The following is a 13,279-nucleotide window of genomic DNA, read 5'->3' as shown; positions in this document are numbered from 1 at the left end:
CGATCAACCCATGTGTCGGAGTCGAGGGTATCACACAACATGTTCACCATTCTTAATTACAAATTGGGGGAAGTTAACTGGCTTCACTAACCATATAAGAAATCTTTACAAAAATATGAAGTAACATGGGTGGTGGCCTAAAATATCGTCCGGGTGTTTCCTTACTAAACGCGGTGTGTTGTACAAAATCAACATAAAAATACATTTCCATTAATCTTAGCTAAAAGCAGACCAATGGCTAAAAAGAAAAAGGTTAATATTATACAACAACTACAGAGCATCACACACTCAGGAGAGAGAATAAAGATGGAACAAGATCTACCACAGACCATGCAAGACCAGCATACTGAAGAAGCCTTATACCAGTGTCAACATCAAAAGTCTTCTGACGGGAGAAGAAGAACAATTTTTGGAGGTAACTTGATTGCTTAGTTTCATCTGACTTTTTATCAGTAATTGAAGCACTTAGTGCTGGGATGTAGCCGGTTGATCTTATTGGGATGCCCAAGGTGTTCGCTATTATGGGAAGACCCCATTTTGCCAGAGCTTTGCTACAGAACTTCACAAGGAGTATTGTTGGGATTCCCACTAGCATTCTTCCCACAAACATAAGGATTGTCAGTTGAGGTGTAAAAATTCGAGCAACATTTACATGGTGAAATTGATGGTAGGTTTGCTGGATCCCAGTTACCTGTATAACATCATTTTGTTTAATGTAAAAATCAACATTTTAAATGGAATATGAAAGAGCATAGGAAGACAAGAACGCATATAAACTCAAAAATATAAAACCAAGGAAGTTTTCTGAGGTAGTACAGAAATTTAGTTGCATCATGCAATAACAATGTAGTTTTTCTATTTACGATATGAAGGATTGCAGATTCTTTATTTTTTTATTTTTTCATTGGCAAGAAACACACTCACACCCACATGCCCTTTCGGCGACTTGAATCCTTAACCTTCTACTTTGGAAGTACCACTAGGCAACATCCTCCGGTAAGTATTATAGATTATAACAAGAATGAACATGCACGGCTCTCAAGCAGTTTGAGTATGTGATTTTGGAACAACCTGATCTCAAAATAAGAGTACAAGTCTTTCTTGCACAAAGGACAAGATACACAAATTATTCCTGACATTTTAGAAGAAATCTCATAATGCAGTTCCATATTTCGCATATCTACCGAGTTTTTGTAGAATATATACCCTCTCCATATAGACACATTTTTTGCTAATAAGGTTTCAAAACAGAAACTAGTATTCTAGTTATAAGAACTAGGACATGCAAGGCTATTGTGCAGTTTGGGCATGTGTAAACCTGAGCTTCTTTTTACATATAATAAATGTTATATTGTGCAAGTTTGCCGTGATCAAATACTCCAAAAGAGGACATAATTGCACTCTTTTAAAAATATTTGTATATTATTTTGTAACTTCTGCATATTCAAAACAGTTGATACACAAACTGCAATATGTTTGGCATAGTTCTTAATCAGGGGTGAGGAGAACTTTTGCCATAAAGGATGTGGATAATGTAAAACTGATAGAGAATAGGGCGGGATAGCATCATTTCAAGGTCACCCAAGGAGAAGTTGAGGACTGTCAAGCATGGGCCCAATCCTCAGTTTGAAGTCTAATCCAAGCCACTTTTGGGGGTTGGCTAGGTGATCAACATGTCTTAGTTCTCACTCTAGAACACATGAATGAAAACATTAAAGTCACCTAGTACAAACATAATTCTAATGAAAGAAACCTTTACCCTATAGCCTCAAGAAATTAAAATTTCCTTCTCTATTCACAAACCAAGGTTAATGGCACAACTAAAAATCTATATATCATGAGTTTCTGTGTGTCTGAGAATTTAAAACCAAAAATTTCCTTCTTCTTCTCAAAAAGTATGAAAAGATATGGAGGGAAAGAATGTGTTCAATTATTTTTGCACTGCCAATTATAACATCAAGTGAAAGCAAAGAAAAATATGCTACGAGCTTAGTAATACTACTAATCTTAAGAGGTCAAATATTAGAGTTTTGTGCTTACGATTCCCAATGCAACACCGCTGAACGCTGCATGATACTCAAAGCTTGGAGTTGAAAGCTCTGGTGTTGGATAAGCAAAGAGCAACAAGAAGCTAAGGGCGGCCCAAAACATTGTAACTGCAACAGAGGAAAAGTGTGGATAATTAGCAATTTCAATTTTCAAATGTTTGGCAGCTCAAATTTCAACTGAATTCTACCTTCTCCTTGTATGGAATTCATAGTATCTTGGCAAAACCCAAAATTTTCAAAACGTGTATTTTATCTTTATTTTAACCAGCTAAGGATAGAAGTCCAATATCAACTAGGGGCAGTTCAAAGTGATACATTCAATAGTTGCAGTCTAAAACAACTCTGGTTAATTTGTTAATTTTAATCAACACAGTTTAGATAATTATTTGATCCAGACAAAGGAGGAAGATTATTATTATTATTATTATTTTGTGTAATACAATATGGAAAGGGAATCATAAGTAATAAAAAAGAAAATTCAAATTAATTTTCATATACACCACTAGTGGTGACACCTTTCAGATTTAATACATCATGATGTCAAGGACCTTTTACATCTCTCTATCTAGAAAGCAAGATTCGGTCTTTACAATCAAAGAGAGACCTATCTCAGTTTTTTATTTTTATTTTTTTTTTGTTGATAATCTCAATTCTATTTTCTTCCTTCAAAGAGCTAAATTTCTCCTATGTAGACTTCTGAACCTTTATTATAAGAAAGGAATAGGTGATAACAGGGGCGGAGCGAATATTTATTTTTTGGGGGCAGGGGGGTAATATCTAAAATTAAATTTGAAAAATCCACCCCCGCACCCCCAAAAAAAAAAAAATTAAGAATAAAATAATTTGTACCAATTTTTATTTCAGTACATTTTTAATGTATATTTTTAAGAGCGTGTCTATAAATATCTTTTTCCCCTGCATGTCTACAAATGATATGAGAAGAACAATTTATAGCTCATAAATGAGGATTTCAGCATTATATATATATATGTATGTATGTATTTACGAATATAGTACTAATATGTTCAAGGAAAAATTACAATAGTAATAAAAGTGTACTATATTTGAACTTTTAAAAGAGAGAGTAAAATGATTCATTGGACTTTGAAGGGTCGCAAGTAATTTCTTTCGCAAACGGTTATTAACCATAAATAAGATTTTTTTTTCTTTTTAAGTTGGGGGGCCAGCTTTAGTTTTTCTATAGAAAATCACCATTAATACCATAAATATAAATAGGTAGCATTAATAGAGGTTTGAAGAAAAAAAAGAAAAAAAATTTTGGGGGGGTGGGGGATAAACAGCTACCACACCTGTGCAGCCAATCCTAGCCCTCAAGGTCAATATTTCCCTTAAAGCCTATCCTTTGATGCAAGATTTTTTCATTTTGTTAGCACCCCCTCATGCTGTTAGGTCGTTTTGGAATTCAGATTGGCCTTCAAAGCTTTTGAACACTTCTCACCTCAGTCTACATTTGCAAAAATCGAGGCCCTTTTGGGTTTTTGCTAGGTCATTCTAGTGGCCTTAAGTATGTTTCAACTCACAGTTAAAAATGATAACAAGAACTAAATCATGGAAAATCCCAAACTTTGAATGTATCAAGTAGAAATAGGAAATACCATTCTGTCCTGAAATTATAAAATTGTCGATGTACTCATGAACGGTAAGCCAAAATGCAAGTATCACCAATCCAAAAGCAAGACCAGCTATGACATCAACCACACTATGCATGCCGAGGTAAATTCTTCCTAACAAGGAAACAAATTCAGTTTAGGAAAAAGAAAATCGATGATAATCAAATAAAAGTTCTTCAGACTCGAGCAAGAATTGAGACTTACCCAGGCCAATGAGGCCCACAATCAAGCAAACCATGGTGAAACCTGCAAGTTCCATGGAGGCATCTTTATTTTGAGTGTAGGATAGAATATAGTGGAGAAGGTATCTGCAAAACCCCAAAATGCAACAGAGATTTAGTAAGTGTCTAATGATATACCACCAGATAAGGCATGAAATGACCAAATGAAGCAATCTGGTAGCATAAAGTGCATGCCTTACTCCTTAATTTTATAAACAAATAAAAGCTCACACAAAATCTATTCTAATAAGTTGATATAAATTAAAGCACTACAGTAATGGATATTCATGTCTTTCAAGTGTTGATAAAAAAAATTGAAAGTATAATATACCCATTTAAAATCTATTCAGGCACTGGGAATCATTGCTGGAACCTTGCTTACACAAAAATCTTAAATTCTACCTATATAAATTTTCTGAATGTAGAGTAATTGAAAAAAAAAAAAAAAAAGTAACGAAGTTTTAATACCCAGATAAGCAAACTGTGTTAAGAGTGTGAGAAGAAGGCAGTCCATATTCCATTGCATTCTCTTCCTCATCTTTGGTAGCAGTCACTCTCCTAACAGGTGGTGAACTGGGTCTAGGAGCTGATACCACATCCTATACACATTTACACCCACCATTCAGGAATAACTTTATGATAATCTGTATCTTCATACTCACACACACACACACACACAAATGATAAACCTGAATTAAATAAAGCAAGAAAACAATACCTTTATACAGTTCCCTAAATAATCACAAAAAGCCATCAACAATGTCATCTGCCTAGCCAATAAGCCATGTCCACTCTACGACAAATTATATAAAAACAACTAAATAAATAAAATCAAAGACTTAAAAAATGCTGGTACAAAAAAATTCTCATACACCCATAACCTACAAACAATTATCAAAAAGATTAAAAGTAACCCATCAGAGGACATACCCAGAAGAGCAAGGGAAGGAAAGCTGTGTAGAAAGGAACAGAGACCACACAAGACAACCCAGAGAATAAAGCATCCAACAATTCATGCCGGTATTTCTGAAATAATAATAATAATAATAATAATAACCCAACTTCAATTACTATAACAAAAGAATCAAGAAAATAAGAAACAATTTACAACACACCAACAAAAAAAAAAATCTGAAAATGATAATATGGGGTGTGCAGACCTGGATCTGAAGGATGGTAGGAATGCCAGAGACGACCTGACGAGAGACCCAAGGTTGGGTGAAGGATCTAAGCTTCTGGGTCACATTGAATAATGAAGATACGACAATCCACGAGGCAATCCCACACAGAGACACCAGTTGCCAGCAAAGTGTGCTCTCCATTATTCTCTCTCTTTAATTATTCTGTCTCTCTCTCTTCTCTCTGTAAAAGAGGGATCCTAATAAAAACATCAACGGTACCAAACACAGAAAATAAGCAAATTGAAACTATCGCGCCTGGACTTGGACGGGTGATAAATTTCTCTATTTTTGAGTTTTTAATTTAATTATTATTATTATTTTTTTGGTAGTGATGACCGTGTGTGTTGATTGACCATTTGAAGTCGTTGAATTACCTGGTATAGAAAGAGACTCCAACGCGTAAAGAACATTCAACGAGAAGAAAATAAAATAAAATAAAATAAAAACTCAATTCCAAGCACTCGCTTGCCTTGTGTAGATTTGTCATCTGACCACTAAATTAGAGTTTTTTTTTAAAGGATTTTTGCAGTTCTATTTTAGATGGTATAATTTTAATTTTAACTAGATACGTATATCCATGAAGTTATTGGGTACCTGAAAGTAGTTGTTACTGAATATCTCTGGCCAATAACTTGAGTGTTTTTATTAGACGGGAGTATTTAATAAGTGTAAGGTTTAAACTCTCTGCATTTAGTAATTTAACTTTTTATTTTTTTTTGCCTTATAAAAATAACTATTCTATTTTTTTTTTTAGATTCATGAAAAATTTTGCATTTAGTAATTTAACTTCTTATTTTTTTTTGCCTTATAAAAATAACTATTCTATTTTTTTTTTTTAGATTCATGAAAAATTCAAATCGATTATGACCTATGTAATTTTTAAATGAATCCGGTCTTCAAATACATTTTACTTATCAAATTATATTTAAATTATAAGAGCTGAATGTTAATTATGTTCATAAAACCTAATTAAAAATTCCATTATCTAAAAATTAAAATATGAATCTAAGCTTAAATCAAGCTAAATTCACTCCATTTTAAGTCATACTAGTTGTTTGTTAATTCAATTCAACAATTAGTGACTAAAAGTAGTCCATCAATCAGGATAGAATTTCTCTCCCACCCCTCTCTATCTTTCTCTCTCTCTAACCCCCTTTGTCTTCTTCACTCTATCCCGCTCCCTTTCATGGGAGTGGAGAGATGATGGATGCCTTTCATGACTGTAATAAATACAACAAACGCAACGTGTTTCAATATGTGCGTTCCGTGGGTATTTTTTATTTTTTTTTCCAGCTAAATCTGTTCATGTTGGGTTTGTTTTCGAATTACATGACGGATCTATTATTTTCTACAACTAGATCTCCGGTCTAAGTTAGTTTTGATTTTCCCCCGCTTAGATTTGACTTTTTCTCCTTAATTTGATCTTGTGCGGGATTTTTTGGGTGTCAGAGTGTCTTGTGGCTGTAACTTTAGAGCTGATGCCTTGATGATGGCCTGACCTTTGGGTCACCCCTATTTGCTGCGTTTCTCCTATGGTGGTTCCGTTGCAGAGTTTTAGGTTCTGTTTTCTTAAGAGATCTAGAGCCTCTTTGCTTCATGTATGTCTTTTTCTGACTTGACTTTTTCTGTCTCTGTACTACCGTTGGCTTGGCCTTTATACTTTTAAAATAATATATGATATTTTTTTCATGCTAAAAATAAAAATAATAATAATAAATTCAACAATTCATTTGAATTTAATCATTTAACTGCCTTTTGATAATAAGAATCTAAATATAACTTGTTTCATTTTAATATTTATCTTGATACTATAATGTGTTTGGAGGTATTCATTAGATTCTATGCTAAACTTTATTTATTTGTAAACACGGCCGGCTCTATGAGGCCCACTTGAGTTGCTGTTTTTCATGTTATTATTAATTATTATTTGCAAAAACAAATCATATAGTGTATTAGTTGCATAAACATTTTTTTTTTGTTACTATTTTTCACATTTGTATCTTAATGTAGCAACTTTTGACTTATCCATTTAAATTCTTAGGTCTTGTCGTCAATTCACAAGGCTTAAGGTCCCACTTCCACGCGTGATGAGGGCTAAGAAGGGGTTAAACAAATTTTTATTTTATTTTATTTCCTATGGTGCTAAACATTTTGATCTTAGATTATTGGATAAATTACACCGACAGTCCACGTGGTTAGGTCATATTTTAGCTAGATGAAGATTTTGCTTTTAACTTTCGCTGACGAATGCAAATTGACCTTTTTACCCTTAATTTTTTAATACAATATAATTTTAAATGACAAAAATGCCCCATGTATATACGCACCCGCACCATCTTTAACCCCACCACCCACAACTTCCTGTGTCTGTATATATAAAAATCCCCGGCGGCAACTCAACCTCCACGTCGCCGTCGCATAATCACAGCTCCACCACCAAATTGACAACACCCACAACCACCACCAAGCCTTCACCTTCGTCCCTGTCACAACATAGCACCGAAATCAACAATAGAACGCGCACCAAAATCAACAACAGAATGCTAAGGACAGTCCTCCACCACACACGTATCAGATCTCGGCCCAGAGGAGTCCGACGATATCATTCTCCGGAATCACTGTGTCGTCGGATGGCATGAAAGAAGCAGAGTGTAGAGAGTGGGGGATAAGAATCTGCGGAGAGAGTGTTGAAGCGTGGTCGCCGCCACTACCGCAGATCGAGGTGGTTCATGACGGTGCCACGTGGGTTGAATGCGCTGTAACGTCGGCGATGGCGGCAATTCATTCTTGGCCGTCTGGTTGTCTTCAACTCTGACGACGACGGTGGCTAGATTTGAGCAGCTCTATTTTAGGGGACACGGTAAACAATTCCTCAAAAATGTCAGGACATTTATCATTGATTTCTACCATCTCAAATAATTAGGGACAAAAAAAACAGAGAAGCAAACCCCGAAGAAGAAGACCATGACTGGGTCAACGAGTTTCTTGGAGCACCAGATTGTTCCAGTATAGAAAAAGACAAATTTCTTCGATTGCGCACAGGTAGTTCTAGTCTCTAGTTTCAAATCCAGGTTTCATCTTCAAATCAAAATTTTGGAATCCATGTTGTGTTTGAGCAAGAAGATAAAGGTACCCCATACAACATTTATCCTTGTAACTGTGTGAGAGGATGAGAGAGAAAGGGGAAAAAGAAAGGTAGAGAGAGAGAGGAATCGGAGTGCATGAGGGCTTGAAAGAGAGAATGGCGTTCGAAGAGGAGAGAGGAAATGTGTCGAGAGGAGAGAGAAAGAGAAGTGGGGAGATTTGGGGCTAGAGAGAGAGAGAGTGGGGTTCATGTTTGATGATGAATATTGTAAGGTTGTTGTAATGGGTTGGTAATGATGAGAGAGAGAGAGAAGCAAGGTTGGTGATGGTGTTGCGGAACACACACAGGCAGGGCGGTGGTGATTGTGATGGGTAGTATGGTCATAAAAATAGTCAATAGTATGTCAAAGGGTAGTATAGTCATTTAATATCTCAAAAGCCTCAACCCTATCAAAAATTCACATTTGGGATGTAAATGAAATGCTAAAACATTAATTTAGTTCTAAGTAAAATCTAAAATCAAAATGTTAATCTAAGTAAAATATGACCAAACCATGTGTGGTGTAAGTGTAATTTATTCTAGATTATTTATTGTGGGGGCAAGGTTTGCCCAACGTTTTGGATGGTCCTGATGATTGGCCTATTCTGCATTGATATTTGGTCAAAAGTTAACTTCCACCATTGTTGATCGAGGACATCACAACCAGAAGTTGATATTTCAAATATATAAATAATAATTTAAATATTATATATATATTTAAAAATATTCTTGACAAGTTTGTTAAGTTATTATTATTATTTTTTAACCTAGTTTGTTAAGTTATTTGTTAGTTGGAATAATCAACATTTACCGTACATAAATTTGAAGAAACTATCTTCTCAATAGAATTTGTTTTATGAGAATGTAATGTACTTGAAATGTGATAAATTTGGGAATCACAAATAGTCTCTTAATTCTCAAATAATGTTTGTCTTGATGGATAAATCTGCTATACATTGTTAAAACCGAATTAAAATAATGGTGATGCCTAAGATATTTTACCCAAAGATCATCAACTAAACCAAAAAAGAAAAGAAAAAGAAAATGAAAACAAGAAGAAAAAGAACAAGAGAAATACGATATACAAAAAATAATAATTATATTGCTAGCTTGACCAAACCATCCTGCCGGATGCCTTGAAGACTCGAGCAGAATATTATATATCCACATGCTTGACATATGAGTTAAAAAAATAAAAAGAAATAAAACAGATGCCATGGACAAGTCAAGATATTCCATAACCATGCTTTGGTTGTCACCTTCAGCAAGGGGTCTCTCTCCGGTCTCTTCCTCCCAACACCACTCATATCCTGTAATTTATGAAGCAGCTTAAACTAGAGAAAACAGCATGTCATCATTGAAGGGACTCAAGGATTAGCAACTGCAGATTCAACACCCTTAGTAAGAGATGAAAGAACCACAGCCCGAGATCCGGTTTCATCATTTTAGCCATGATCATCCATTGGAACTTACCAATTCACCTCCTAAAGAAAACATCACATGCTTTGGGTGCAAGCTCAACATGTTGTCCAGCACGAACTACTACAAGTGCAGAGCCTGCCCATTTTGGCTCCACCATGTGTGCTACAACATGCCCAGAAATGTGCAACACCCTGCTGATCCAGACCACCAACTTACCCTCCTCGCGACGCCTTCTTCCACCAAAGGCTCCTTCAAATGTAAGGCTTGTGGACACTATGTTACCGGTTTCTACTACAATTGTGACATGTGTGGTGACTTCTATCATGCATTGTGCTCAGCGGTGCCTCTTTCTGTTAACACCCCTTTCCACCCCCATACACTCAGACTAGAATTCTCACCACCATATGAATTCCAATGTGATTTATGCAGCACACCAGGTAATAACTGGTGGCTGTATCATTGCGAATTTTGTGAATTTGATGCCCATCTTGCATGTGTCATTAGCAACAAAGGGGCACAATTGCTTCAACATCAACCTGTGCCACAGTCCAACTCTTCAGATAATGATCTAAGAGAAAGAAGTAAAGGCCATGAACTAATGGAGTTACTAATACAGGGAGTGAAGGGCATAGGGGAGAGGACTGGTCAAGAAATTGTTCAAGATCAATCCAAATTTCAGAATCCATCAATCCCTCTTTCTGAGGATCTAACAATCTCAAGCTACCAGTTTAGTGATGCATGTTTTTCAATAGATTTTACTAAATCTCTTCTAGGCGGTGATCAGACTGACATAGCTAGCAGGGAATCTAGTCACTCTGAGATGGACAATGTGAAAGTCAAAGAAAAAGGAAGCTGCAACTATACCATCCTACCCAATGGGATCATGGGCGATTCAGAACAAGCTAAAAAAGACCCTGTTCGTGCTAATAAGATGGATTTTGAGTCTCATGATATAGGTTCAAAGAATGGACTGAATGTCGAATTGTCTACCGGTATTGGTTCTCACATTTGGATGGAATTGGGCAAAGAAAATGAAAAGAGAGAAGCAAATGTATCCAGGGTCAGATCAGATGTTACAATTCAGAACACAAAATCAAATACTGTAAGTTTGATGATCGGTAGAGACTACTACATCTAGGTGTTCTTTTCTATATATGGTTGATGCTTTATGAATTTAGTGACGCTTCCAACCATTCAATTTTCATAAAAGTTCTTTTTATGCCAGAATGATCAGGGACTTCTAATATGCCTAGTATCTTGTTTGATCACTTGTTCATAGCCCTGCCGGGTTATTTTGTTCACAGCTGGCTCAGGTTGGGACTCACAAATTTGCTGCTTGTATTGGAAAATTGAATGAAAACATGCAAAAAGAGGCTTCTGGGTTATGAATCAATGAACAAGATGCAAATAGTAGTGGGAAACTGTATGCACATTCTAAAATCTAGGATCGTACATGAATGCATCATCTGATCCACGAGCATATATAATTTACAAACACATTAGAGAATATGTATCAACGTACTGTTTTCCATCTATGCAGTTATGTTCGGGATGTTCTTGCTTCTATTACCCGAGGAGACGTACTAAAATCATCAAGGATGGAAGACAGTGAAGTTCAATCCAGACTACAAGGCTATCATTGCCAGAAAAAGTAATTCCTAGTTTCTCCTTCCTCTTCACTTGCCAGTATTTCGATGCTATTATATATATATATATATATAGAGAGAGAGAGAGAGAGAGAGAGAGAGAGAGATTCAAATGTCTATCCATAGTACAATATAGATGGATTAACACCAAGATCATGCAATGCTTGAAACAACAATTTTTTTTTATGGCACTTTAATTAGTAGAATTTTAATGTATACATTGATCCTGAAACTATAGAAGCACTCATCATTGACTGCAAAGAGTCAGTATCAATACTAAGGTCAGTGCCTCTGTTCTTTCCATATTAATCAACATTTGTTTGATTCTCAAATAAAGCAGTCATTGAAGAAGGAGATATTTCTAAACCAAAATTCATGTTCCTTTCCAATCCCTCTCACCCATCTAAAAAGTTTTTACGCTGGTGTTCAGCAATGTGATTTACCAATTGTCCTGTGACAATGTGGTTTACAAATTGTCCTATTTTTGTTTTCAGTGTAAAATTATATATAGGGAGTACCATACAGTGGCTTTATCCATAGCATATATAAGTCTTACAACAGTATTAGCCCTTAACGACACCAAATCAGAGAGACTCCTTCTTTGATCATAAATTTGATATGTTTCCTTTGTTTCTTTCATACCCCTTTCCTTTGACAAAGCCGGCGTGTATAAGAAATATCGATAGAGAATTCAACCAATCATGAAGCATGCAGACATGAAGGACGGCAAGGATTATCAACTATTATTGTTTTGACAGCACAAGTACCTTAGATACAAACTGCTACCTGATGATGAAAATTTCAATAAATTTAATCATAACTGAATGTCCATAGGGCCATACCTAGTAAATATATTTTGAGAACTTCATCATCATCCTTGCCTTAATTCCATACTTAGAATACTTGATCTACCAAATTCAATACATTACTTGCTTTCAAATAAATAAATAAATATATATATATATATATATATATATATATATATATATATATATATTCTCTTGATCACAAAAACTAGAATAAAATAAAAAATCATTGGGAATAACCTCATCAGCATGTGCCAAATGGAATTTTTTTTAATATCCCGGGAATACATTATTATTATTTTTTATTAGATAACGCATGCCTTGATGTATTTGATGACTGCAGGAGAGAGACTTTAATGGCTGGAGATGAGAGTAAAGAAAGAAACAGACACAATTACACAATAAAGTATTACGGTATAATTTTGTAATACAGCCAAAGAATCTTGGTTAACTGTCACATTGTAATTTGTTAGTTTTATATATATAATACTCAACAATAACATTTTATTTTTGCAAGTAACTATCATTACAGTTATATGACACACGAACTGATCACGAATCTCAATGGATCAAGTTTTTCATTGATCAAGCTTGATTGACTAAGAATTCAAGCTTGAACCTTAAATTTATGCTTAGTTCATGTAATTAATGAACAAGTTTGATATGAAAGATTCAATTACAACCACAATTTTATAGAGCATGCAAATATATATCCTTACTAGTTTGAACATAAGATAATCCCTCTTCAATGTAACAGCACTTCATAAGAGATGTCACTATTACACAAAAATGGTTGCATAGAAGGCAATGGTCAATAGAATGACAATAACCAATTCAAAATTTGTTGGAACTCAAGTTGTAAATCAACTTTCTATAGCCTTTTAAATATAGTAAAGGAGAATTATAATCCTATAGCATATGTAATGTGCAGTAGTTTCATCCAAAAGGTCAAATTAAACATGAAAATCCACCGAAGTATCCTGGGACTACTACATACGACTAATTTTGGTAAATGAATGAGTTGAAGGGCTAAATCAATCCAAGCACACAAAAGTTAAGTTGAGGACAACATGCATGACATGACATGGATAGAAGTATACAAACTAAATTTCAATAAATAAGCAAGCACAAACCCTGGAATCACACAGATGGTGATCAAGTTGCTTAATCTTAACACAAACACAAATTTTCACATAATAT

General features: G+C 34.9%; 2 protein-coding genes across 3 annotated transcripts; one reads left to right on the top strand and one right to left on the bottom strand.

Moving 5' to 3' along the window:
- Positions 1-133: 133 nt before the first annotated feature.
- Positions 134-5,420, bottom strand: LOC132313662 (lipid phosphate phosphatase delta-like). Of its 2 annotated transcripts, XM_059812541.1 has the most exons (8): positions 5,061-5,420; positions 4,831-4,926; positions 4,619-4,693; positions 4,369-4,499; positions 3,884-3,987; positions 3,665-3,793; positions 2,041-2,156; positions 134-691 (listed from the first exon to the last, which is right to left on the bottom strand). In XM_059812541.1, exons 1-8 carry the CDS (start codon positions 5,220-5,222, stop codon positions 281-283), a joined length of 1,224 nt encoding a protein of 407 aa, XP_059668524.1. In that variant the 5' UTR covers positions 5,223-5,420; the 3' UTR covers positions 134-280. The 2 variants fall into 2 exon arrangements, with proteins under 2 accessions (XP_059668524.1, XP_059668525.1); XM_059812542.1 differs by lacking the exon at positions 5,061-5,420 and having other exon boundaries at positions 4,619-4,691; positions 4,831-4,916.
- Positions 5,421-9,613: 4,193 nt separating this feature from the next.
- LOC132314760 (uncharacterized) lies at positions 9,614-11,282 on the top strand. Its single transcript, XM_059813582.1, has 3 exons — positions 9,614-10,729; positions 10,932-11,008; positions 11,168-11,282. Exons 1-3 carry the CDS (start codon positions 9,614-9,616, stop codon positions 11,280-11,282), a joined length of 1,308 nt encoding a protein of 435 aa, XP_059669565.1.
- The last annotated feature ends 1,997 nt before the right edge of the window (positions 11,283-13,279 follow it).

Source organism: Cornus florida, unplaced genomic scaffold, assembly GCF_030987335.1.
Source record: "Cornus florida cultivar Cherokee Brave unplaced genomic scaffold, ASM3098733v1 CherokeeBrave_3.0.0_Hap2_Chr06, whole genome shotgun sequence".
Taxonomy (NCBI): Eukaryota; Viridiplantae; Streptophyta; class Magnoliopsida; order Cornales; family Cornaceae; genus Cornus; species Cornus florida.
This window is presented reverse-complemented; position numbering and strand designations above follow the sequence as displayed.

What these genes read in the sequence shown, in the direction of transcription:
- LOC132313662 (XM_059812541.1), bottom strand. Translation starts at nt 5,222, where the DNA reads ATGGAGAGCACACTTTGCTGGCAACTGGTGTCTCTGTGTGGGATTGCC. An exon ending in AACACAGTTTGCTTATCTGG is followed by an intron (nt 3,988 to 4,368) that starts GTATTAAAACTT and finishes GGGGTTTTGCAG; the next exon opens with ATACCTTCTCCACTATATTC. An exon ending in GCGGTGTTGCATTGGGAATC is followed by an intron (nt 692 to 2,040) that starts GTAAGCACAAAA and finishes GATGTTATACAG; the next exon opens with GTAACTGGGATCCAGCAAAC.
- LOC132314760 (XM_059813582.1), top strand. Translation starts at nt 9,614, where the DNA reads ATGAAAGAACCACAGCCCGAGATCCGGTTTCATCATTTTAGCCATGAT. An exon ending in AGAACACAAAATCAAATACT is followed by an intron (nt 10,730 to 10,931) that starts GTAAGTTTGATG and finishes TTTTGTTCACAG; the next exon opens with CTGGCTCAGGTTGGGACTCA. An exon ending in ATGCAAAAAGAGGCTTCTGG is followed by an intron (nt 11,009 to 11,167) that starts GTTATGAATCAA and finishes CCATCTATGCAG; the next exon opens with TTATGTTCGGGATGTTCTTG.